General features: G+C 39.1%; 1 protein-coding gene and 1 long non-coding RNA gene across 5 annotated transcripts in view; one reads left to right on the top strand and one right to left on the bottom strand.

Annotated features, from left to right (window-relative positions):
* The window catches only part of LOC110257706 (uncharacterized), a 91164-nt gene extending 68408 nt beyond the window's left edge, over window positions 1-22756 (top strand). For both annotated transcript variants that reach the window (XR_014835548.1, XR_002340611.2), the window contains exon 4: window positions 21811-22756. This is a non-coding gene — a long non-coding RNA (uncharacterized LOC110257706). The remainder of the gene's footprint in view (window positions 1-21810) is intronic.
* Window positions 18586-27224, bottom strand: part of HTR2C (5-hydroxytryptamine receptor 2C) — a 254308-nt gene continuing 245669 nt past the window's right edge. For 2 of the 3 annotated variants that reach the window (XM_085006240.1, XM_085006241.1), the window contains exon 6: window positions 18589-22057. In XM_085006240.1, coding sequence (XP_084862366.1) covers window positions 21234-22057 — 824 coding nt within the window. In that variant the 3' untranslated portion in view covers window positions 18589-21233. 3 annotated transcript variants of the gene reach the window in all.

Below are 27224 nucleotides of genomic sequence, written 5' to 3'. Positions count from 1 at the left end.
TCTGGAGATGTAAAGGGAAAGAAAGCCATTCACAGGACCTTAGAGGAGATGTTTAGAAAACAAAGTTTGCCCTGTTATGCAGATAAGTTTCACAAGTAAAAGGTATCACTGGTGTTAAAAAAAAAAAACAAAAAAAAGAAAAAAAAAGAAAGAAAAAGAAACAACAGCCCCAAGGTGGAATCACTTGCCCCAGAATAGCAAACCAAGACTTGTAGTTTCAGCCCCCTACAGGAGTGGAATTGAACCACTTTGGAATTTCCTGGTCATCACTAGTGAGGTAATCTGTCTAAGACCCCCTACCTTCCCCTAAAGGAAGATGACTGCCTGAAACAATTCACCCTTTTAACTTCCCTGTTGCATCTTCTTCCTGCCTACAAAAACCTTCCATTGCACGACTCCTCAGAGGGCCTTTGACTTTCTTGAGAGGCTGCTTTATTTATGAATCACTTAAAGTCAATTAGATCTTGAAATTTACTTGGTTGAATTTTGTTTTTTTTAACCCTGGTAATAGCTCTCTTCCTGATACAGGCCCCTTTCCAATGTAAATTTAGGTAATTGAAGGGAAAGTAAAGAGTTTTTCTGAAATCTGCTGGGCTTTTAATCTGTCTTTCCTTTATTTCAAAATAATCCTCATGCCAAAGTAGCATATTTTGGGATGACAAATTCTATTCCCCTTCAACAAGAAATTGGAAGAAAAAGAACAATTGGTGAAATCTCTTTAGAGAACAATTAATATCTGTTAACACATAAACTACATAGTGAGTCCTCCATGTCTACTACCTCATATATTCACAGAATATGTAAGAGACCACCTACTGCAGAACTGTACTACTAAGACACTAGAAAAACTCTAAATTTACATCAGAAGGAGTCTATTTAAATATACATTAGCATTTTTCTGAAACTGAATGAAGTAATTCTGCATTTCCTGATTTTGAAGGCAAAAAATTTCATGGGTGAGTTTAAAATCTTTTGAAATATAAATTTGACTGAGAAAGTCTCAAATGTAGAATAAAGCCTTTTATAAATAAAAGACAAACAGTACTGATATACAATGTATGTGTATGTCTGGAAGATTTTTGTCTTTTTGCTATTTCTTTGGGCCGCTCCCGCGGCATATGGAGGTTCCCAGGCTAGGGGTCAAATCGGAGCTGTAGCCACTGGCCTACGCCAGAGCCACAGCAACGCGGGATCCGAGCCGCATCTGCAACCTACACCACAGCTCACGGCAACGCCGGATCCTTAACCCACTGAGCAAGGGCAGGGACCGAACCCGCAACCTCATGGTTCCTAGTCGGATTCGTTAACCACTGTGCAACGACGGGAACTCCTGGAAGATTTTTGAAAGGACACACAAGGCATCTGTGATGGTATTTACCTCTAAGATGCGAGATTATGGAGTATGGAGTTAGAGGGAGCCCTTTCCTTTACTGGCTATATGTACAATAAGAATTTTTACCCAAAGCAAGTTTTAGTTTCATAATCACTTTTTGAAAAGCAACAAAATCCTTTTACTTCTAAAACGTATGGCAGGTTAATGCTTCCAGTGATCATAACTTAAAAAAATGCGGATATTTTACAAAGCTGTATTTTAAAGTCATCAGAAAACTGTGGAGGCAACAATCGCTAAATTGGCTAAAATTCGTAGAGTGGTGTCGACTAAAAAAATACACAATCTGAAAGTTGAAAGTTTTATTTGGGGCAAAATTAGGACTTAAGCCCTGGCTGGAGACAGCACCTCAGGTAGCCCCAAGAAACCACTCCAAGGCTGTGAGGGAGGAGCTAAAATATATAGAAGTTTTTGCAACAAAGGGCAGGAAGCAGGAACAGAAGAGGCCTGGGCTCACTGAAATCATTCCTTTGACATGCACCTCAGCTATCAGGGCCGGTATCCTGAGTTTTCACAGCCTGCAGGACTCACTGGCTCTCACCCTTGCAGGTAACTGCATTTACAGATGACCGTGACATTCTTTATCCTTAACTACAGACCGGGCTGAAATACCACCCAAGGAGGAAAAGGGGGCACATCAGGATAGGATAAAGGGGAGGGGGAGGTGCAGCAGCACACACATTGTACAATCACACATTTGACAAAAGTTTGTTGCTCATCTCCTAAAGGTCGTTACCAGTCTCAAGGAGCAGACATCACCGTGAAGGCTTTTAGTGTCTTTCTAGATATGAGGAGATGCAAGAGTTGGGCACATAAAATCTTCTCCTAAAAATATCTGACTATCTGAAGGCCTGTTCTTCCAGTTTTTCCCAGAGCGCAGAGTGCCTCACTCCTGGTCTCCACCCTGAGCTCCACGCAGGGGGTGCTGAGGGTTTGTAACTGCAGTGGCTTATGTTTTACTCCATGTAGAGGCTGATGCCAAACTTCAGTTCACAATGAAAAATTGAGCAGATTATTGGTCACTGTTTTCCTACTGGGGCACTTGGTATTTCTGGGCATAAACAAAGAGCCATATCTGGAGAAACCAGTAAAGCTTTTATTTATTACATGGGATTGGGGTGACAAAATTGGAAATTGGAGAGACCTTAAATACAAAGATTGCTTTATTATGATCTTATATAGGAAGTTAAAGAGCCAAGCTAAAAGCTTCAGAAGGTCAAAGTACAATGTCCTAGAAAAGAAATGAAAGCCCTACAAAGAGTGGTGAGTTAACACTGAAGCTGTATGGGCCCTTTTTACCTAGGGTCATTTATTAATGCTAGACTCACCTAGAGTTTACAAATGTAGGTTGGACCTCTTGTAGAAGGTCCCTACTGGGGGCAAAGAGATCTGTAGAGATTTTGGCATTCATCTGAGGCTAGAATGACAAAAGTGGAAATTTGAAAAGCCTCCAGAAAACATTGCTATATCCTGCTCAAGACCAAATTTGGAAGCTGCAAATTTCTAAAGGGCAGAACTGGATCTTTAACAATTTTTCAGGCTAAGGAGACAGCACTCTACCAAATTTTCAGTTGAAAACAATGGAAGTGAAGATTTCTTTAACATGAATGTAAAATATCAAAGTGATATATTTTGGGGTAGCCTATCCTAAAACCCATCAATTTTTTTACTGTGTATTTTTGCACTTATTTGATAACCTCCTCATATGTCAATAATTTTGTAGTATATCTTGCTATAGAATGTTTTGAATGATAATGATGACAGAAAGATGTTTCCGGAATCCGGGTTCTTGTTCACACAGCCAAAGAACAAACTTCACAAATGCACAGGCAGCAAGTAAACAGTCTTTATTACAGGAAAGCAAATAGCTCCCAGGGCTGCTGGAGGGGAGAGAAGAGCCCCATCCCCTCTATTGTCTTCTAGGGGTTTTTAATCCCTTAAAGATGGGGGTACCAATGTGAGGTCCAGAAAGATGTGGTTTTACCAATTACCCATTTCAGTCCTTGTCCAATAGGAGTCTTAGGGGTAGAAATGTCCCTTAAGTCTCATGGTTTCTTTGCCCTTTTCTTCCCATAGACTGAGTCACAGGGGTTAGGGATGTCCATCTGGGCAAAGGTATGCTCCCTATAGTAAACAAAGCCTGTGGGGATGTTACTCCCTGGATCCCTTGTTGGAAATTAAGATAACTCTGGCTCGAGTCATCAGTGTCAAAAAGTGAGACACGTGGACAAGGAGAAATCTCAATCTTGACAAGGCTCTTTACTTCTGCAGAAGGATGAGGGTCCTCCAAAAGGCACACACACCTAACAAAGGGCCCTCCCCTATTTATCCCTAAGGCAGGTGATGTACCTGCCCCCTTCCCATTGCTCAGGTCAGGGTGCACATTCTTCCCAGTTAGCTAATTGAACCAAATTGTTTTTGGGAAAAGAGGTAAAGAGGAAGGGGGTCGCAGGGGTGTTTCAGCTGAAACCAGAGCAAAATGGAGTAACCAAGATTTCCTTTGATAGAAAAGACATTGTTACTTTCCACACCCTTAAGCCACAAATGTTAAGAATGCATCAAAGCCCATGCTCCTACACTGACAACCTGAGTTATTATTCCACTTCAATAAGATAGTCTGTTTTCTACTATGATTGATGAAAAATAGTTTTATTATTCAAAGTTTAGAAAATATTCTTTTGGAAGCAAAATACAATATTGTTAGTAACTTGTAGATTTTATAGTGTTTGTTTTACATTTACATCTATGATTCTTTTCTCCCAGTTCTTTATTGTGATGAAATAAGTATAACATAAAATTTACCATTTTAAACATTTTGTTCTTAATTTTTATTATAGTTGATTTACAATGTTCTGTCAATTTCTGCTATACAGCAAAGTGACCCAGTTCTCTCTCTCTGTGTACACACACCCACACACACAGGCATTCTTTTTCTCATAATATTTTCCATCATGTTCCATCACAAGTAATTGGATATAGTTCCCTGCGCTATACAGCAGGACATCATTGCTTATCCATTCCAAATGCAATAGTTTGCATCCACTACCCCCAAACTTTAAGTTGTTTCCATGTCTTGGCTGTTGTGAATAGTGCTGCAATGAACATAGGGGTGCATGTATCTTTTTGAATATAAATTTTGTCTGGACATATGCCCAGAAGTGGCTCTTGCTAGATCATATGGTAGTTCTATATTTAGTTTTCTGAAGTACCTCCATACTGTTTTCCATAGTGGTTGTGCTAATTTACCTTCCCCCCAACAGTGCAGGATGGTTCCCTTTTCTCCACACCCTCTCCAGCATTTGTTATTTGTAGGTTTATTAATGATAGCCATTCCTTTTTTTTTTCTTTTGTCTTTTTGCCATTTCTTGGGCCGCTCCTGCAGCACATGGAAGTTCCCAGGCTACGGGTTGAATCGGAGCTGGAGGCACCGGCCTACGCCAGAGCCACAGCAACGTGGGATCCGAGCCGCGTCTGCAACCTACACCACAGCTCACGGCAACGAAGGATCCTTGACCCACTGAGCAAGGCCAGGGATCGAACCCGCAACCTCATGGTTCCTAGTCGGATTTGTTAACCACTGAGCCACGATGGGAACTCCAATGATAGCCATTCTGACCAGAGTGAGGTGGTACCTCATTGTAGTTTTGATTTGCATTTCTCTAATAATTAGTGATGTTGAGCATTTTTTCATGTGCCTGTTGGCCATCCATATGTCTTCTTTGGAGAAATGCCTATTTAGGTTTTCTGCCCATTTTTCAATTGGGTGGTTTGGTTTTTTGCTGTTGAGTTGTATGAGTTATTTGTATATTTTAGAGATTAAGCCCTCATCAGTTGCATTGTTTGCGACCATTTTCTCCCACTCCATATGTTGTCTTTTTTTTTTTTTTTTTTTTTAATGTTTTCCTTTGCTATACAGAAGCCTGGAAGTTTAATTAGGTCCCATTGGTTTATTTTTGTTTTTATTTCTATTGCCTTGAGAGACTGACCTAAGAAAACATTTATATGGTTGATGTCAGAGAATGTTTTGCCTGTATTCTCTTCTAGGAGTTTTAAGGTGTCTTGTCTTACGTTTAAGTCTTTAAGCCATTTTGAGTTTATGTTTGTGCATGGTGTGAGGTTGTGTTCTAGTTTCATTAATTTATATGCAATCTGACTAACAAAGGAAATAAAAGCTATTCAAATTGGAAGAGAAAAGATAAAATTGTCACTATAGGCAGATTACATGATACTATATATAGAAAGTCCTAAGGACTCCACGTAAAAGCTACTTGAACTGATCAATGAATTCAGCAAAGTAGCAGGATACAAGATTAACATTCAGAAATTGGTTGCATTTCTATATACTAACAATGAAATATTAGAAAAGGAATATAAAAATACCTTTTTAAATTGCACCCCTCAAAAATTAAATACCTAGGAATAAACCTGACCAAGGAGGTGAAAAACTTATATGCTGAGAACTATAAAACATTAATCGAGGAAATTAAAGAGGATTCAAAGAAATGGAAATATTTTCCATGCTCCTGGGTTGGAAGAATTAGTATCATTAAAATGGCCATACTACCCTAAGCAATCTATAGATTTAATGTAATCCTTATCAAATTATTCATGACATTTTTCACAGAACTAGAACAAACAATCCAAAAACTTATATGGAACCATAAAAGACCCAAAACTGCCAAGCAATCCTAATGGACAAAAACAGGCAGGAGGCATAATGCTCCCAGGCTTCAGACAATATTACAAAGATATAGTTATTGAGACATTGTGGTACTTGTACCAAAACAGACATACAGATCAGTGCAACAGAATAGAGAAACCAGAAATAAACCCAGACACCGATGGTCAATTACTCTTTGACAGAGGCAAAAATATAAAATGGGAAAAAGTCTCTTCAGCAAGTGGTGCTGGCATTTTAACCATTTTTAAGTGAGCAGTTCAGTGGTATTAAATACATTGCATAATGTTGTGCTGCCATCACTACCATCCACCTCTTTTCATCTTGTAAAACTGAAACTCTGTGTCTACTAAATAAGTCCCCATTTCTCCTTTTCCCTCAGCCTCTGGCAACCACCATTTTACTTGGCTATAATGTTTACTGCTCTAAGTATTTCATATAAGTGCAATCATGTAGTATTTGTCTTTTTGTGACTAGCTTATTTCACTTAATATAATGTTCTCAGAGTTCATTCATATAGTAGCACAAGTCAGAATTTCCTTCCTTTTTAGGGCTGAATAATATTGCATAGTATGTTCAAAATTTGCTTCTATCTCATTCTATCCATTGTTTCTTCTGAAGTTTTTTAACTGAATCTTTGAACTACCTAATTTGTACCCATACTTGTTGACTTTTCTTGTGCAGTTTTCCTTTTTTTTTTTTTTTTTTGTCTTTTTGCTATTTCTTTGGGCCGCTCCCGCGGCATATGGAGGTTCCCAGGCTAGGGGTCGAATTGGAGCTGTAGTCCCCAGCCTACACCAGAGCCACAGCAACCCAGGATCCGAGCCGCGTCTGCAACCTACATCACAGCTCACGGCAATGCCAGATCCTTTAACCCACTGAGCAAGGCCAGGGACCGAACCCGCAACCTCATGGTTCCTAGTCGGATTCGTTAACCACTGCACCACGACGGGAACTCCCTCCATTTTTTTTTTAATCCCTTGCCACTATATTTAGGGAAATGCATCTATTAGTCAATTCACTAATAGTCCTTTTAGCTCTGTCTAGCCTATTATTTACCTGATCTATTTTTTTCAGTGACTATATTTTTTATTCCTAAGATTCTACTTGCTTGTTTCACATGTCTGAGTATCTGATTATTTTCATGTCATATTGTCCTATTCTTAGTTTATAAATCTTATTTCTAAGACATAAAAAATAAACACATTTGACAGTTGCTTTCCTACTGCTGTATTATTTCTAGATCCTTGAGTGATTTTTCATTATTGTTTCTTCATTTGTTTCTTGGTTATCATGGTGTACATGTTTTATAATTTTTGCCTTTGAACATAACATCAAAGGTTTTCTCTTTTGTGGGTCTTTTTGCAATATTTTTTGGTTATTCTTGCCTGGTTCTGATAGAATTCAACAGTTTTTTTTTTTTTTTTTTCTTTCATAGCCACAAATGTGACATATGGGAGTTCCTGAGCTAGGGATCAAATCGGAGCTGCAACAGGTCTATGCCGCAGCTATAGCAACATCAGATCCAAGCCACATCTGTTACCTATGGTGTAGTTTGTGGCAATGCCAGATCCTTAACCCATTGAGCAAGGCCAAGGATTGAACCCACTTCTTCATGTAGACTAGTTGGGGGCCTTAACCTGCTGAACCATGATGGGAACTCCTAGAATTCAATAGTTTTTATGTTAGTTTATTATCTCACGGTGTCTATTTTACTCATATCATGCAAAATTTGGAATCTATACTCTTATTACCTGGCATTTCAATGATTTAAGGAGGACTCTTTTTTTTAAAATCACTTATGGCTTGAGATATGCAACTCGGTTTTGGCCATGACCCTAGGCAAGTGAGTGGAGATATCCTGTTAATGACAGAGCAGACTTTTACTTGGCAACACAAAGAAAGCCTAATTCTAGCTTTATTTGTAGCTCATAGGCGCGGCTCAGATCTCACATTGCTGTGGCTGTGGTGTGGGCTGGCAGCTGTAGCTCTATTCGATCTCTAGCCTGGGAACCTCCACATGCCATGGGCGCAGCCCTAAAAAGACAAAAGACAAAAAATAATAATAAAATAATAATAAATAAAAAATGCCCCTATAGCTATGGAAAGGATTTTCAAGCTGGAAAAGGCTACCAAGTACTAGATGAAATTAATGAAAAGAGATTTTCTTACATGTATACAATATTGAATTTTAAAAATGAAGTAAAATTTTACAAGAAAATAGCATGTCAGAAAATTTGGGTAGCGGAGTTCTCGTCGTGATGCAGTGGTTAACGAATCCGACTAGGAACCATTAGGTTGTGGGTTCGATCCCTGCCGTTGCTCAGTGGGTTAAGGATCTGGCGTTGCCGTGAGCTGTGGTGTAGGTTGCAGACGCGGCTCGGATCCCTCGTTGCTGTGGCTCTGGTGTAGGCTGGCGGCTACAGCTCCGATTCAACCCCTAGCCTGGGAACCTCCATATGCCACGGGAGTGGCCCAAGAAAAGGCAAAAAGACAAAAAAAAAGAAAAAAAAAGAAAAAAAATTGGGGTAGCAAATATATAGATTTGGGGAGATAATATTTTTATCCAAGAATTCTATGCCCAACAAAACTCTCATTTATGTGCAAAAATAACAAAGAGGTAATATCAGATTTGTCAAAACTTAAAAAGTATACTGATAACTACTCTTTATGGAAAAAGATTCTTTAAAATTTTTTATAAAACTGAAAATGGAAATAAATCAAGAGCTTGAGAAATAGGGACAAGTCATTAGAGCCATGGCATTGATCACTGAAACCAGTAAGCTTTGAAATTAATGGATGATATATAAAGGTTATAAAATTAATATTGATGTCAAAAACTCTTTGATGTAGAATCTAAATAATGTACAAAATAAATCAATAATGTCAATATAAAAGTCACTGAGATTATAAACAAAACCAGGTAGAGGGAAAATATAAATGAGGGCCTAAAAGTGTAATCCATATCTCATGTTATATGTGGGAAGGGAATAAATATTTTTACATTTATGTTGGTAGGGAAATATAAATTAAAAATGTTTTTTACAAAGTTAAAATAACTATAAAGAAATTAAACCAATTCATGCAACTACTGAAAAAGAGCTGGTGAAGTGTAATCAATATATCAAAGAAATATAATTTATCAAATATGGAAGTAGCACCTTGCCTAAAATAAAGTCATTTAGAAATCATTAAGTATACTTAATTAGAACTAAGAATTGATAAAAAAAACTAAAAGAATCATAAAAAAATAAAATAAAAAAATAAGAATCAGATAATACTTTATCATATCTCTGCAAATATATTTGAAAATAAGATGAAATTAGTTATTTGAAATCAAAACTACTTGAAGAGATAGAGAATAAAAAGAAACTAATTTGTATGGAAGAGTCTGAGAAAGTTGTCAATGAGAGTTCCCTCTAACCCCAAAGAAATTCCCCAGGGCAACATTTTGTAGCCCTAAGACCCATGGTTTATATATAGGTGGAATCTTTTTAAGCTTCAAGGAAAAAAAAATCAGACCTTGTCACTTAAATTCCAACAATTTTAGAGATACAGTGTGGGAAGACTACTTCATTTTATGAAATACTGTTAATCACCACTGAGAAAGAGGGTAATAATGTAACAAACTAGCGATATCATTTCTTTGCCTCTGACTTCTCTAATATGGGTGAATCACTCACTTTTATAGTGTTACAACAACACACACATACACATGCATACATATATATGTATACACGTGTGTATATATATGCTATATAAATATATGTCAAGGGCTTTTTTTTTTTTTTTTTTTTTAGGCTGCACCCGCAGCAAATGGAGGTTCCCAGGCTAGGGGTCCAATCAGAACTACAGATGCCAGCCTACACCACAGCCACAGCAACGCAGGATCCAAGCCACATCTGCCACCTACACCACTGGTCACGGCAATGCCAGATCCTCAACCCCCTGAGCGAGGCCAGGGATCAAACCTGCAACCTCATGGTTCCTAGTGGGATTCGTTTCCACTGCACCACGACAGGAGCTCCCTGTCAGCAGCTTTTTTGAATCTTCACTATATACCATAAAAGTCATCATTCATCTGTTTTAAATGTAGAAGCGTAATTTTAGAATGTTTCATTTGCCCCAATTCTCTCCTGACCATTTACAGTTAATTCATATTCCCACCTTTAGCCCTAGAAAACCATTATTACATGTTCTGTCTATTGATTATCAATTCTGGACATTTCATATAAACATATATTCCTAAAATATATGAAAGTAATTGAAATATATGAAAATATATTTGTGGATGTGGCTTCATCACTCCACATAATATTTTCAAGATTTATTCATTCACAGCATCCATCAGTACTTCATTTTTAATTGCCAAATAATACTACATTTTATCAATTTACCACTACTTATTCATTCATTAGTTGATGGACATCTGAGTTGTTTCCACTTTTTCGCTATTATGAATAATGTTACTGTGTACAAGTTTTTGTGTAGACATATGTTTTCAACTCTCTTGAGTATATATCTATGGATAGAATTGCTGGATTGCCTGGTAACTCTATGTTTAATCTTTTGATGGCTTGTCAAACTCCACTTAACAAAGGTTCATTTCAATTATTGTACTTTTTACAATTATAGAATTTTCTATTTGGTTCTTATTTATAATTTCTATATCTTTATTGATATTATCTCTTTAGTGAAATGTTGTCGTACTTCCTTTAATTCTTACACATGGTTTAATAGCAGCTTTGAAGTCTTTTTCTGCTGAGTTTAAACACCTGGGCCCTAACAGAATCAAATTCTGTCACCTGCCTCTTTTCCTGAATATAAATCACACTATTTTGTCTGTTTGCATATCTAATTTTTTTAAATGGGTAACTAGATTTTTTTTTTTTTTTTTTTTTGCCTTTTTAGGACTGCACCCACGGCATATGGAGGTTCCCAGGCTAGTGACTGAATTGGAGCTGTAGCTGCTGGCCTACGCCACAGCCATAGCAGTGTGGGATCCGAGCCACATCTGTGACCTCCGGCAACACTGGATACTTAACCCACTGAGCAAGGTCAGGGATCAAACCCGGGTCCCCATGGATGCTAGTCAGATTCATTTCCACTGAGCCACAATGGGAACTCTGACATTTTAGATCATATATTGTAGCAAGTCTGGTTTCTGACTTCCCACTAGGGCCTGGTTTTTTGTTTTTGTTTCTTAATGGTTTGTCCGGACTAATTCTGCAAAATCTATTTCTCTCACAGTGTGCAGCCTCTGATGGCACAACTCTAGTCTTTTCTCCTTGTCTTTATTTTAAAGTCTGGCTTCCTAAAAGTCATCCCTAAGGTTAGCACTACTTAGTGTCCTGCTAGTGGTTTGTCCTAATTGGTTCTTGAGGCCCGTGAGGCAGTAAAACCTCCATTCTTTGCAGATAGAGCTGTGTGTGGCTCAAGGAAGGCTTTCAGTCCTGTCCCAGCTCTCAAGTGTCCACTCTAGTCTCTCCTGAGTGAGTGCAGCCTAGCATACGTGCACAGCCTTCTAGATTTCCAGCAGTGAGTATAACGTTAACAAGGCCCTTTTTGGTCATTTCTTATTTTGATCTCTGTTAAACTTCTCTCTGGTTTTGTTGCTGCAGCCTTCTCTGAACTGCTGGACAAAGGAAAGCAGTTGAGAGGAACAAAGGAAAAGACTTAATGTGTTTATCTACTAGATTTACAGTGACTTGAACTAGCAAGTAATATGTAATATGCTGTTTTCTATTCTTCTTTAATCACTTAATGAAAATAGTGTACATTTGGAGAGCAGAAGATCTACTGATTGAATTGAGACAGAGAAATGAGCCGAGTTTCCAAAAGTGAACCAAAAGGTGTTTCCTACAACAAAATGAAGGACATAGTATCTTTCCCTTAAGGCAATGTCTCTTTGAGACAGCCCTTGGCCTATGGTGTCATTTTGGAAAACCAAAAAGAGTAACTGAGAAGTATATAGATTAATGTGTATGCTTCTCAGCTGCTTTTAGAGATACTTTCTAGGCACTTGACTCCCACTCTAATTTTTAAAGATGACATATTCCTGAGGTGCCATCTGAATTGGGGAATCAGGATCAGGAGGCATCTGGGTGGTTTAGATTATTCCAAAGCCCCAGTAATCCATAGCACAGCAGTGGTAGTGTAAAAAGGTCGAAGTGTTCTGGAGAAACCAATAAAATTGCCAAAGTCCTTAATTTCCACCTACCTAAGAGATCCAGGCTGTTGTGAAGCTCCAGTGCCAACTAGGGCTCTGGTTTGTCCAGAGGTTGTCAAACTCACTGTGGGGATATTTTTGAATTAATTACCTGCTTGAATGCATTGTTCATAGACCACATTCAAAACAATACACTTACTGTAGGTGTATAATTCAGTAATTTTTAGTGGGTTGACAGAATTGTGCTACCATCACCACAATCCAGTTTTAGAATATTTCCATCACCTCCCCAAACTTCATGCCTATTTGCAGTAAATCTCCACTTCTACTACCAGTCCCAGATCTATAGATTGTACCTTAATAAAGCTATGCTGAAAAATAACCCAAATAAAATCTTATGTATTGCTTCTTGTAATATTAATTGTATTTATTGTTAAAAAATAAAATATTTGTAAAACTGAAAAAAAATGTACAGATAAAGAGGAAAAGAGAGAAGAGTAGAGGACAAGTGCTTAATGGTGGGGTCTGGAGACACTTGAAACAGGAGTAGCTCCATATTTCAACGGTTTACTGAGAACCCATATCTTTTTTTTTTTTTCTTTTTTTGTCTTTTTGATATTTCTTGGGCCGCTCCCGCGGCATATGGAGGTTCCCAGGCTAGGGGTTGAATCGGAGCTGTAGCCACCGGCCTACGCCAGAGCCACAGCAACGCGGGATCCGAGCCGCGTCTGCAACCTACACCACAGCTCACGGCAATGCCGGACCCTTAACCCACTGAACAAGGGCAGGGACCGAACCCGCAACCTCATGGTTCCTAGTTGGATTCGTTAACCACTGTGCCACGACGGGAACTCCCAGAGCCCATATCTTGATGCTTGAAGGCCTGCAAAATTTGCCTTAAAACCATATAGTGGGGATACTAAATTATATTAACACTCAGGAGCAGCTTTCATGTAAGTTATTGCATGTTCCATTAATAAAATACCCTACTAGTTTCCGGAATTGAATATCTACCCTCCTTTTTTTCTCTTTGAGCCTTTGTTGACTGTCTTTGTTAGATTCTCCTACATAGAAAGAATACTCGGAGTTCCCGTCATGGCGCAGTGGTTAACGAATCCGAATAGGAACCATGAGGTTGCGGGTTCGATCCCTGCCCTTGCTCAGTGGGTTAACGATCTGGCGTTGCCGTGAGCTGTGGTGTAGGTTGCAGACGCGGCTCGGATCCCGCGTTGCTGTGGCTCTGGAGTAGGCCGGTGGCTACAGCTCCGATTCAACCCCTAGCCTGGGAACCTCCATATGCCGCGGGAGCAGCCCAAGAAATAGCAACAACAACAACAAAAAGACAAAAGACAAAAAAAAAAAAAAAAGAAAGAATACTCCAACTGGGAGGAGCTAAGTTTTTCCCAGAAAAAGCATAATTTCTGAATTAAACATTTAAATAAAATCTTAGCCTTTTTGCTTAGTAAAATTAATTGCTATGGCCTGAATACTTATGTGTCCCCCCTGCCCAAGTTCTAATGCTCAATGTGATGGTATTAGGAGGCAGGACCTTTGGGAGGCGATTAGGTTATGAGGCGGAGCCCTCATGAAAGGGATTAGTACCCTTATAAAAAAGGGCTCTCCCTCACCCCTTTCACCTGTGAAGGCATGGCAGCACATAGGCAGTCTACAAGCTGGGAGAAGGCCTGCACCAGAATGTAACCAGACTAACACCATGATCTTGGAGTTTCAAGGGTCCAAAACTATGAAAAATAAATTTCTATTGTTTGTAAGCCACCCAATATATGGTATTTTGTTATAACAGCCTGAATGGGCTAAGACACCAGTCTTAGGATGAATCCTCTGTTGAGATAGTAATTATCTCTTTTTTGATGTTAGAGTATCATCAGCAACATGATCTTCTCATCAAAATTATCTTACTGTGTTTCAAGGACTTTCATCTTAAGCATAAACAAGTCACTTCTTAAAGAGTTATCTTTGTCACTGTGAATCTCATTTTATTTGCTGTTTGTTCAATCCCTATCCCTTTTTCCAAAAGGGATTCACATTGGACTATACATAGCTGTTATTAATTTTAGTGGCAGAAGTGAAAAAATTTTAAAAAGACTTTCCTCTTTTTCACTCATTTACTTCTTTACCTCATTTTGAGGTGGTAATACTTGGAAATATGCACTTTGATGTGGGTTTTGCTTTCTGCTCAGGGGAAGCCAGTTTTGCCCATGGGACACTAAGGAGGAGTCATATGGAACATTGGGAACAGCACAGATTTAGAAATCAGATAATTCCGCCTCTGCTCTTTCTAGCAAAATGATTTAGGTGAAGACACTTTACTTCTCCTCAGTTTCCACAATAGCAAAGTGGAGATTTTTAAATGTACCAACCACCTATTTACATAAAACAAAGCATGTTTGTGTTTTGCACATTGTCAATGTTCAATAAATAATTATAATAGAAATAATAATATCAAGATTGTGTGTGGGGAGTAGGCAATTGAAGCTGGTTTGGGTGTGAGGTTTTAAGACTAAGAGGAAAAAAGGATTAACCATAAAGTTTCCTTCTGTGTCTTCCTGTCCAGCTTCTCGGATCTCAATAATTTCTTAGAGTAAAATAGAAGTAATTAGTGCTAGTGCTTGAGCTTAGAAGTAAGGTTAGGAATAGTTTAGAAGTAGCTCTAAGGAAAGGTTAAAAACAGGAAGCATTGGAGTTAATGGTAAGGTTAGATGCTTGAGAAAGGTTGGAGTTTGCAGTAGGCAGGATCATGTTAGAAGTAATTTAGAAACAAGAGTTAACGTTCAAATTAATTATAAAGTTAGGTAGGATTGGAGTTCCCGTCGTGGTGCAGTGGTTGACGAATCCAACTAGGAACCATGAGGTTGCGGGTTTGGTCCCTGCCCTTGCTCAGTGGGTTGACGATCCGGCGTTGCCATGAGCTGTGGTGTAGGTTGCAGACGTGGCTCGGATCCCGAGTTGCTGTGGCTCTGGCGTAGGCTGGCGGCTGCAGCTTTGATTCAACGCCTAGCCTGGGAACCTCCATGTGCCGCGGGAGCAGCCCTAGAAATAGCAAAAAGACAAAAAAAAAAAAAAAAAAAAAGGTAGGATTACAAATAGAGACAGTTTTAAGGATAAAGTTAAGAACAGAAATAGTGTTAAAGGTAAGATGTGAGGATATAGCTAGAGTTCGGATTAAATTGAATGTCTAAGGTAGAGTTAGCTGTAGTGGAAGAAATATGTTCGCTAAATTCCTTTCCCTTTGCTACATGGAAGCAAGAGTAAAGATGGAGCCTCTATCACCACTTTTTCCCAGAGTAACTATGATGAAAAGAAGTTTCCTGGCAACTACACTGGACAAGAAGTGTGAGTGCAAAATGGGTGTTTGTTTTGTTAAGCCATTGAGACACTGGGTTTTTTGTTTGTTTTTTTGTTTGTTTGTTTTTACTGCAGCTTAGCCTGAGCTATCCAGATGTTTTCAGAAATCTAAGAATCCTAGGAAGCTGTTGAGAACACTTTTATTAAGAAGAGAAACCACATATAAAAACATATATTTACGGAGTTCCCGTCGTGGCTCAGTGGTTAACGAATCCGACTAGGAACCATGAGGTTGTGGGTTCGATCCCTGCCCTTGCTCAGTGGGTTAAGGGTCCAGCATTGCCGTGAGCTGTGGTGTAGGTTGCAGACACGGCTTGGATCCGGTGTTGCTGTGGCTGTGGTGTAGGCCGGCAGCTGCAGCTCCAATTCAACCCCTAGCCTGGGAACCTCCATATGCTGCAGGAGCGGCTCTAGATAAGGCAAAAAGACAAAACGAAAAACAAAAAACATGTATTTCCTCTCACTCCTTTTGATTTGGTTCTTTCAGGTTATTTATGAAGGTGCTGAATCTTTTTTTTTTTTTCTGGTGGTGTCTGTGGCATGAGGAAGTTCCCCGGGCCAGGGATCAAACCCAAGCTACAGCTGTTACCAGAGCCATAGCAACACCAAGTCCTTGACCTCCAGGCCACCAGGGAGCTCCTAGGGGCTGAATCCTTTTGAACTATGTGGAGAATCTTTTCTATCCAAAAAATTTGCTATTTGTTATAGATGCTGACAAGATCCCACTTTCAGGACTGAAGGGTTTATGCCCTGGGTGATAGGAAATTGTGGACTTGACAGCTTTGAGCTTATAAGCCCTCTTTGGCAGTTGCCCCTGTTGAAGAGAATGACCTGACATAAGATCATTTATCTCTCTTGGGGACAGTGAAGGTATCGAGGATTGGCCCCCTTGCTTCAAATCAGGACAATTCTGAAGGGGTATTCTAGATTAAAAGCTCCCTATGGGAGTCAGCTAAGTGTGGTATTGCTTTTGTTGTTCATGCCTTTTAGTTGTCTTTCCCCTGATGTTATAGTCTTTGAGTATATGCAGAATTAGGCAGGAAGGGTGATACTTTTTGGTTGTGTATGTCTTTGTGAACTTATTTTGCTGAATTCAACTTAACTTTCAAAGAAAATGAGGTGAAGTGGTATATTTTCCCTTCCAAAGGTACAAAAGGAATAAGTCCTTTTTTGTTTTTTTGGCCACTCTTAGGGCATATGGAAGTTCCTGGGCCAAGGAATGGACCTGGTCATGGCAGTGACCCAAGCTACAATAATGACAACACTGGCTCCTTAACCTGCTGAGCCACAAGGGAACTCTGAGAGTAAGTGTCACGAGACATGTTTTTCCAATCTTCTTGCTTGATTATCCACCCATAGCCCCTCCTCATGTGGTCTCGTCAAAAGAGTAAAATAAAAGCGGTGTGGTTTCTTGAGGCGGGGCTCTTGGTTCTAGAGACCTTGAGTCCCCCGGTTCCCACCTTTGCTGTCTCTGTCTCTGTGTTTTGCTTTGTGTTGGCGTTTTGTTTTGGGTTGGTTTTTTCCTTAAGTTCCACAGCACCCGTTCTTCAGCCCCATCCTGCTGAGCTGGCCTCGGCAAGTAAGTCCTTATTGTAACTACATCATAACTCAACTTCTCCCTCTGCCTCCTTTCTTCCCTTTCCTCATGCAGATGGATCCCAAGATTACTTCCTAATCTACATCCTGCACACTTTATTTCCACCTTAGAATTTATATCCCAGGGGACCCAACCTATCTCTTAGAACTATTTTTAAGTCCTATGGGTCACATAATATTGAGAACCACTATGAGGTCACCTATTCTTGTTAGCATTGCCTATAAAAATACCTCTTTCTAATATATTTAGCTCTCTGGTTAATATGTCCACTATGTCTAGTGGAATATGCAAAGAGAAAGGGGCCTCTACCATGGGGATTGCTTTGACTTAAGTGGAAGCTGATGAACTAATTGATGGCAAGAAGCATCTTTGTCTCCTCAGACCATGAAGACCTTCCAATGCTATGAGATGAGGCAGTCCAGGCTTTCTCTGCCCCTCCTTCCCTTCCCTTGGTAGTAACAACTCCAGTTCTGTGCCATCAGAATTTTCAACTTCTCCCCATTGCCTCGCTTTGCAGAATAGTCCCTAGCTTCAATAGTAGGTATGTTTCTGACCATAGGCAGCAGTGACCCTGTTGTTTCAAGTGGCAGTTCAACCCTTATCCCTTGACCCACTCTGCGGAATCAACCTGGTCATGGTTGCAAAAGAATGAGGTATTCCTGTTCTCCTCTCAGGGAATGGAATTCATGCCAGTAGGATCACTCAGCATCAGAAAGGTATAAATGTTGAAAGAAAAGGCCAGTTGTATTTTGTCACCCACAGCTCCAGGCATGAAGGAACAGAGTGACTTAGTATGGTGACCCTGATGATTGCATAGGTATCCAAAGCCATTTGGGATAGAGGTAAGTAAGGTGATCAAGTCACACCACATGACTGAATAGTGAGGCATTGTAAGGCTCATACTGGCAACAGAAACAGATAATACAGTGCCTACAGATACTGAAGCTCAATATCTGTCTGTTGAACATAGAATGGCCACTCTCAATTGGGGATCAACAAGATAGACAAGGTCCTCTCTGATCTTGGGGAGCTTAGAGTCTGATGTGCATAAGTTAGCAATGATACTTACAGCAGGGAGAGTATTTGAGACACCCAGGCCACTTCCCAGGCTAAGAAAGGTAGGATAATTTGAGAGTGAGTGCAGTTATTCTGCTCATGCAGAATCCGTGATGTTAATATTGCTTTTGTTGTTTACACCTCTTGTCTTTCCTCTGGGGTCATGGTCTTTGAGTATAAAGCATACTTTATCAGAAGAGTCATATTTTCTGGTTGTATTTATCTTTATGAACTTATTTTGCACGTTACAATTTAATTTTCCAAGAAAATGAAGTGGTATGTTTTTCTCTTGAAAGATGCAAAGGGAAAATAAAACACATGACATATTAGGCAACATTTAATAAATTTAATAAATTAATAGGAAGTACCACAAAAACTTGGAATGGATAACATACAGGAACCAGGAATAAAACAACACTTTGCAATCACTCACAAAAAGTACCACTTGATGAAGGAAGATTTACAGGAAATAATATAAGGCAGTCTGTTGCACATGTCTAAAACAGATATACAATAGTACATCAAAATGATTTGTTTGACAGTAAATTCACCACATGTACACTTATCACACGGACTTTAAAACATTTATAAAAGTTATAGATTTAACATTGAACTGAAAGATTTATATCCAAATGGGTATACTTGTTTCATACCAAACTGCACGGAACTTACGAATAGCACACAATTTGAGGATAATTACTGTGTCGGGTACTATGAAGTACTACTACTTAATGACATAGGAATCATTAACAAATGTGCTGTAAGCTATTATCATTCAACTTATTGCTAGTGCTTTTCAAAATCTGTGGTTTCTATTTTATTTCTTTGTAAAACATGTGCTATGAGCTTGCCCTGATAGTTCAGAAAAGAAATCAGATGTTTCCAGTGTTCTCTGACACTCATAATACTTCAGATCTGAATGCACGGTTTTTTAAAAGACTGCTGAAGGATTTGCTTCAGTCCTTCTGGTATCACCTACTCTGCCTTCCATTAATACAACTCGATGGATTTATGCAACATACGTGATATACATGCAGGACACCATCCGTATGTGCAGAACTCATGCTCAATGCAGGTTGTGTTTCTTCTGACATTTTCTTCTCAGTAAGAATTAGATCATCTCATTTCAATGTCATATAATTGTTTTAGCATGCAGTTCGACAGAGCTAATAGGCAGGTAGACTTTACTTTCATGTTATAATTGGGCATGCTCAAGCAATTGACTGGCATTTGGCAGTGTTGCAAATCACGTAGGGACTGTATGAGTTTCCTCAAATACAGCAGCTCTCCCCACTGCCCCTGTGGCAGACTGTTAAATTTATCTATGCTGTGTGTTGAGGACACACACCAGGAGTTTTAGAAATTCAGATTCTGTCTTCACCAATTTCAGGATACTCTTAAGGTGTGCGAGTAACTGTCAGGTATAAGAAATAGCATCATGAATTCTTCAGAAATTGATCCACAGTTGTGGGAAATGGACACACATGGAAATACAGTTACTGGAAACACGTGTATACTCTGCACACAGCATAGACTGAAAGGTCTGACTTTAGCAATGTTTGAAAACCTTTCACGGTTAACAAACTAGTAAAATGGTACTGAATTCTTAGAGAGCAGCAGGCCCACGAATGTAACGATGGCCAACACTTACTGTAACACGACACTATATTTTAACAAAGATTGAAACTTCGGGTACATAATTGCAGTACAATGAAGAGCTTGCCACTTTCACGAATTAGCTGCAGCCTTTCCCTGCACTAGAGAGATTGGAAGGATCTGAAAATGAGATAAATTTTGTTTAAAATCCAAATGGAAACTCTGTATTTCTGTTTTTCCCAGAGTTCAGTAAAAGCGTCTTTTTAATTACTTTTTGTCCACATTCTAAGGGCCCAGTTCTGTAGTCCTTAATCAAGTAAAACTTCCAAGGTTTTAATCATCGCTGCTTCCAACGCAAGTTTTACTCAAAAATGGACTGCTAAATTAGGTCCTATAGATAGAGGTACGATAATTAATACAATATTTTAATAAGGCTCAAACTGCTAATTTCACTTTGTGTGCAGCGCACAAATTTCCAGGATCCCGAGATCGAAACCCAATTGATGGTGAATCCTGTATTGGGAAATAACTCTGGGATTTTGTTTCCCAGTTGAATCATGGAATTAGGTATTTACTAAGGACCAGAATGAAAACACTAATTTCAGTTTGCTTGTCATTATAATCAGAATTTGAACATTGTCTTTAAGAAGTGAAAAGCTATTATTGGTGTATATATCTCGTATCATCCTTCCACTTCTGTAGTCCTGGTTAACTAGCTGCTATGTTAAAATACCACTATGTTTGGGGACAGACATCGCAGTAAAATATCAACACAGCTTTCTGACAATGTGAAAGTTTCCCCCATGTGTGACAAGAAGGCTAAGCTGTGCCTTTGGCTCACTAATAGGTGTGATAGAGCCTCAGAAGGCATAACTTATCTCACTGTGTTCATGTGTGTAGATGAGCAGAGCAAGAATTTAAAGCATATATTTACTGTTAACCTGGACAAAGGATTTCACTCAATTTGTTCAATTTGGAGTGGTTGAAATATAACCACTGTCATGTGCATCATTCTGGTCTCCTGCAAATGCCACCTGAGATGAACATCAACATTTCTTTATGCATAAGAGAGAGAGAGAGAGAAAGAGAGAGAGAGAGAGAAAGAGAGGGACGGAAGGAGGAAGGAAGGAAGGGGGAAAAAAATCAACATTTTTGCATCGAACAATCAAAATAAGTTATTCTCAATCTCTTATAAACAGTAAATATAGAACCCTAAATCTCACTACTGTAAGCATGATTGTAAAGTACAGGATTGCAAAGCTATATATAAAAACACTTGTTTCAGACAGCAATATTTACATTGTTATCACCAGCAGAAGAATTATAGAACAATTTCCTACATTTGTAGCTTTACTGTAGGAAAAGACTGTGCTGCTCTTTCTTACACACTACTAATCCTTTCACTAACCACATTGGAGGGATTAACAGGTAGCTCCAAATTCTCAACCTGCATCTCTATACCAGGCTCATTGTCATCAGCTTTCTTAATCACCGGTTCATTAGTGTGCCGGTAAATGTTAACGTTAAGCTCCCTCCCAGACAAAGCAGTGGCAGCAACTCTCGGAATCTGTCTGATCGGAGGTTTTTTATCTGCCTTATAATTGCAGCGCAAATAGTTGGAGAAAGCCCTTCGGTAAACTTTGTTGAAAAGAGTGTACACCAGAGGATTGATTCCTGAACAAACATAGCCAATCCAAACAAACACATTCAGCAGCTTCTCCATGAGCTTTTGATTACAAGCCTTCCCACAAAGAACCGACAGAATATTAGTAATGAAAAACGGGCACCACATGATCAGAAACACAAAGAAAACAATGCCAAGGACTTTCGACGCTTTCCGCTCGTTGTTGATAGCTTGCATGGTGCCCCGGGGCCGCCTTTCTTTCTTCTTTCTTCGGCGCGGGTTCAAATCTTGGTTCGGGTTTGCAGCGCTCTCTTCATCCGTATTCCTCTTGCAGCACTTCAGGAAATCCAGGCTTATTCCCGGCGGTTCCTCGGTGTGGCCGCGCAGGAGCATCAGAGCTTGGCGCCGAAGGACGTGGATCGTCAGGCAGTAGGTGATCACCATGATCGTCAGCGGTATGAAGAAAGCTACGAAGGACCCAATAAGAACGAAGTTTGGGTCATTCAGCACGCAGGTGGTGTTGTTGACGAACACCTTGTCTTCATCTCTCAGTCCAATCACTGGGATCGGAACTGACACACCTGCAGGAACGGAAAAGAAGGCAGGACATTGTTACAGCACACGGAAGGGTTGAACAGATTTGTAGAGCGGCAGACATTCAACTGCATTTCACTGAAGAAAATTTAGAACTGATTTTTGTTGAAAGCAATTCACAGCATAAATTGATAGTCACGTGAAAGAGCAGTAGTAGGATATCAGAAAACGGCAGCCTTTTTCAAGTTGGGAATGCCTTCTCACCAAATTTCTGGAGAAGGCATGGAATTACCATTACTGAAATAAACAATTATAGGTATGGTTGCTTGTAAGGGTGGATTGTGTTTTTGTTTTATCTCCAACTTCTAGTGAAATAAATAGAGTTTTAACTAAAGGACAACCCCCCCTTGGCTAAGAAGGCAGCTGCAATCCTTTCCAGCTATGTTCATCACTATACCACCCTTCTTCTAATAATGTAACAACTGTGTACCCTATATCCAAGCCAGCAGCCCTGCTAATCATGTACCCAACATTGCTTATCAGTTCTGCTTCTGTAACCTTGCTTGCTCAGTTTCCTAGGGAGGAACACTGTCTGCTTGGGGATGGGGGAGGTCCGGGATGCTTACATGGGAAAATCCAGACCTTGTAGTGTATAAAAGTTACTGAGAACAAAGACCTGGTGCTCAGACTCTGGAGGTGACTCCTCTGAGCCCGCACTGGTGCTGTATAAACCTTGCTTTTCCATATCTCTGAGTGCTGTTTGTCTCCTTCCACTGCCACGGTTTTTGCAGTTTCCACAACACTAGAACTGTCCTGGCTCACAGAAGGCATCAATAAATATTTGTTGAATGAATGAATAAATTTACATCTGTACTCAACGACATCAATAAATCCAATTGTTAATTTTTGAACATCTTCCAAACACAATAAAAATGATGTGCATACCATCTATAAGAGTAACAATAGCACATCAGGGCTAGCCGGGCTGAGTTTGAGATGAGTTTTTAGCTGAGAACATCTGTTTCCACTCCTTCCTTTCCAGAGGAAAATGTTAAGAAGAGCCTGGGAGTTCTGGGGTTACTGGAGGTGGAGAGGATAGTATGGTCCCCAAAGAGGGAGTAGAGCTGACCACAATGCAGACATAATGTCTATGCAGATACTGAAAGGACTCTCTTTTTAGTAAGAGTTTTTCCCTGAGACTCTGGGCATAAGCAAGGTCAAGAGACAGAGTGAAATGCAGAGTTGGGAGAGATTGAGTCTTCCCCTTTCTGTGTGGATCTTTGAGCACTTTTTTTTTTTTTCTTTTTTTTAAGAGTACTGAGAAGTAGTAATCTAGGTAAGCACCTCCATTAATAAAGAAGCTTGAATAAATAAATAAATAAAAATAAAGAAGCTCACAGGCAGAAAATATCAACAAGGAAGTGGGAGCAGAAGGTGATCTTGTGCCTGAGTATAAGTAAGAAACCTGGAAATTTTTAGAAATCATTATGGTAGATTTCAAAGAGATCCTGCATCAATAAGTAGAAATAACCTGCAAGGGAAATTCAAATTTAAGGTTAATTTATTCTGTCTCATGTCCACGGGAAGTTGAAACCTGTAAAAATTCAGATTGCACTTTTAGGATTCTGTCAGAGATTATTATGAGGTATCCCGAGCTGGCGGATAGCTGTATTATGAACTGTGAGAAGGGATAGAAGGGCAGTCTCAAAGAGCACTGCTGGCTTTAGGGAACAGGGACAATGACGAATCCGAAACTGAAAGCCTCTACAGGTCAGGTATAGAGTGTTTGGCTGGATGATTAAGAGGGGAAAACTAGTCAATGTTTCTTTGTTAAGAGCTCCTTAAGGATATTGATTGGCATTTAATTTCTAGAAAGACATGAGGAAGAAAGAATGTCTGGAAAGTGATCTCTTAAGTCTTCTAACTCAGACCCTGAATTTCTTTTATTTTTAATTTTTTAAATATTTTATTTTATTTTATTTTGTCTTTTAGGGCCGCTGCCACAGCATATGGAGGTTCCCGGTCTAGGGGTCGAATCGGAACTGTAGCCGCTGGCCTATACCACAGCCACAGCAAAGTGGGATCCGAGCCGCCCCTGCAACCTACACCACAGCTCATGGCAACGCCGGATCCTTAACCCACTGAGCAAGGCCAGGGATCGAGCCCACAACCTCATGGTTCCTAGTCGGATTCATTAACCACTGGGCCAGGATGGGAATTCCTCAGACCCTGAATTTCTTAAGTGACTGCTTTTTGGGTTTTTGTTTTGTTTTGTTTTGTTTTGTTTTTCTAGAGAAAGAGACCAAGTGATGGTATCAGAAGCAGTGTTAGATGTGACAAGACTTCTGGGGGTACTGGTACATGTCTACAATGCTGAACACCTAGGCATGCCATTCAAGAAAGTAAGAAGGACTGTGAAAACTAGGAGGCACTGCAACCAGAAATTGTCCTCAGGTAATACAGTGCAGGATCCTAGTAAAGAGACCATTGAATCTTGAATGGGAAGAGTAGCAAGTTATCAGAAGGTAAAATTCAGCAAGTTTGATGAAATGCTTAGAGAAATTTAAGCAGGCAGTTGGGGATACAGGGTACAACAGAACCACACGAGTTATATTTCTTAAGAGTTATAAAATGATAGGTAAGAATGCTGCTAGCTTGTATTATTAGAATCTTCATTCCAAAAGTCATAAATATGAGGAAATACCTAGAAAGGGTGTAGATCAAGCTTGCCTGAAAGAAGTCAGTATTGGCTTATCCTTCAGATTTATGTTTTAGTGAGGATTAGGTTGTAGGAAGTTTTCTGGAGCTAAGGAAGGTAATATGGGTTTAAGAAAAGAGGGAAGAATTTTTAAAAACCAAATCATTTACAAGAAAAAAAAATTTTTAAAAAGAACCTAAAGTTAAGAGAGACTTAGGAGACCCATCAAGCAATTATAATTTGTGGACCTTTCTTGGGATCTTGATGCAAACAAACGCATTTTTAAAAATATTCATGACACAAGTGGAAATTCTGAACAATGACTGGCCTTTTGATAATATTAAATAATTATTATTCATTAATTTTTAAAAGGACGTTGGTATTATGGTTATGTAGAAAAATCTTATATTTTTAGATATACATACTGAAGTACCTGTGGGTAAAATATTATGATTCTGAGGCTTATTTCAAAAGAATATGGGAAAGAGAAGTGGATGAAAGTATGGACGAAACAAGACAGAACATATACTGATAAATCTTGGAGCTGGTTAATGAGTATATGAGTCTTATAATGTAATTCTATTTTTTATAATTTTTGAAAGTCTCTATAACAAAAGTTTAATATTTTAAAATGAAAGAAATTTAAAAAAGACATAGAGGTCCTTTCTGAAACAGAGAAAGAAATGGCTATTAGACCAGATCGTTAAAGTCTCCAAGTAATTTAGTGCCACTGCTAACTTTGGAGTGATTACTTCTAGAGCAAAGTCTTAGCCTCCTGGGTGGAAATGCTCACCACTTTGATATAAATGTAGAGAAGGCCATTTTCTGACAAAATGCTGACAGGCAACTCTGTTACACTTTCTCAGGATCCTATAGGAAGACCAGAGGAGGTGTATAGGAGAATGGACCCCCTTCCAAACTGCCCCCTTCCCCTGCCCTCCAGAAATATGGGAACTGGAGCCTGAAGCTAGGAATGGTCTGGGGAGTTTGATTCATTCTGGAGGAATCCTGACAAGGGTAGACATGTCTATACTCAGGAAACAAGTGCTTGAGTAGAGATTCACTTCCCCAAGGAAATGCTGCACAAACCTGAAGTTTCTAGGCAAGGCCTCACACACTGATCATAAGATCAGTGGAAGTCAGCGTTACTCAGAGCCCAGCTATGAACTGGTATTAACTTGCCTCTGAGAAAAGATTTATTCACTTTCCTAAGGGATCCTTGGGCCTAAAAGTAGGCCTTGTCAAGGGACAACAAGAGAGGTTAGCAGAGTGATCCCAGATGAGCTAAAAGTGTTATGGGATATGTGAGGCCAGTTTTCTCCCTGACATCTATTTGTATAATTTTAGGTACATTAAGCAAAGAGTGATTCTCAGGCTGCCTTTTATTGAGCCTATCTTATGTGCCAGGCACTGAGCCATTCATATTACTGACATTATAGATAAAAAATGTGTTACTTCAATTTGGTTAAAACCCCTATAAAACAGGTATTATTTGGTGAACCATTTTGCCAAATTATATCATCATTAGTTTTATTTGTTTTTGTTGTTTTTTTTAGAAACTGTGAATGCAATCAACAAAACAAGAAACTCAAATTCTTTTGATAATATCTGGAAATTATATATAAATAATAGCAACTAAAGCAGCTTTAATAACAGTAACTACTGCACGGATAGCTTATTTAATACTTTACAAAAATTAAAAATATGTGTCACCAGTTCTCAAACTGTGGTTCAAGGACCCTGGGGGGGCTTCTGAGACTCTTAAGAGTCTGCTGATTTTCCTTTTCAAACTATTTATCTTTAAAACTATATTTTCTTTATAAAGTTCAACCTAAATAACATACCACAACAGGTTGAATAATCCAACTCTCTTTTCATAAAACTAAACATTAAAGAGATTTTAAAACTCTAAAACAATGCTTGTCAATTATTTTTGGAAAATACAGTTAATTTTTATTAAAAATATGTTATTTATATTAATGTTAAATGGTTCATTATTATTATTTAAAATGGAATGATTCATAAATATTTTATTATTTATTTATTTATTTATTTATTTATTTATTTGTCTTTTTTTGCTATTTCTTGGGCTGCTCCTGCCACATATGGAGGTTCCCAGGCTAGGGGTCTAATCGGAGCCATAGCCACCAGCCTACACCAGAGCCACAGCAACGCAGGATCTGAGCCGCGTCTGCAACCTACACCACAGCTCTCGGCAACGCCAGATCGTTAACCCACTGAGTAAGGGCAGGGACCGAACCTGCAACCTCATGGTTCCTAATCAGATTCGTTAACCACTGCGCCACGACGGGAACTCCTGATTCATAAATATTTTAAACGTGTCTCAGTTTTAATTTTAAATACAATAAGTAGGATTAGACATAATCCACATAAACAGAAGCTCTTCGAGGTCCTCAATTATTTTGAAAAGTATAAAGGGGTCCCGACATCAAAGTTTGAAAACTGCTGTTCTATGTTAATGGATGAAGTTATTTAAGCCCTGGACGGTTCGATTC

This window comes from Sus scrofa, chromosome X (genome assembly GCF_054392235.1).
Source record: "Sus scrofa isolate SSC_HxYL_T2T_F1_AM1 chromosome X, Sscrofa_HxYL_maternal_Yorkshire_Landrace_v2.0, whole genome shotgun sequence".
NCBI lineage: Eukaryota > Metazoa > Chordata > Mammalia > Artiodactyla > Suidae > Sus > Sus scrofa.
The sequence above is the reverse complement of the archived record's forward strand: the minus strand, read 5'-3'. Positions and strand labels throughout refer to the sequence as shown.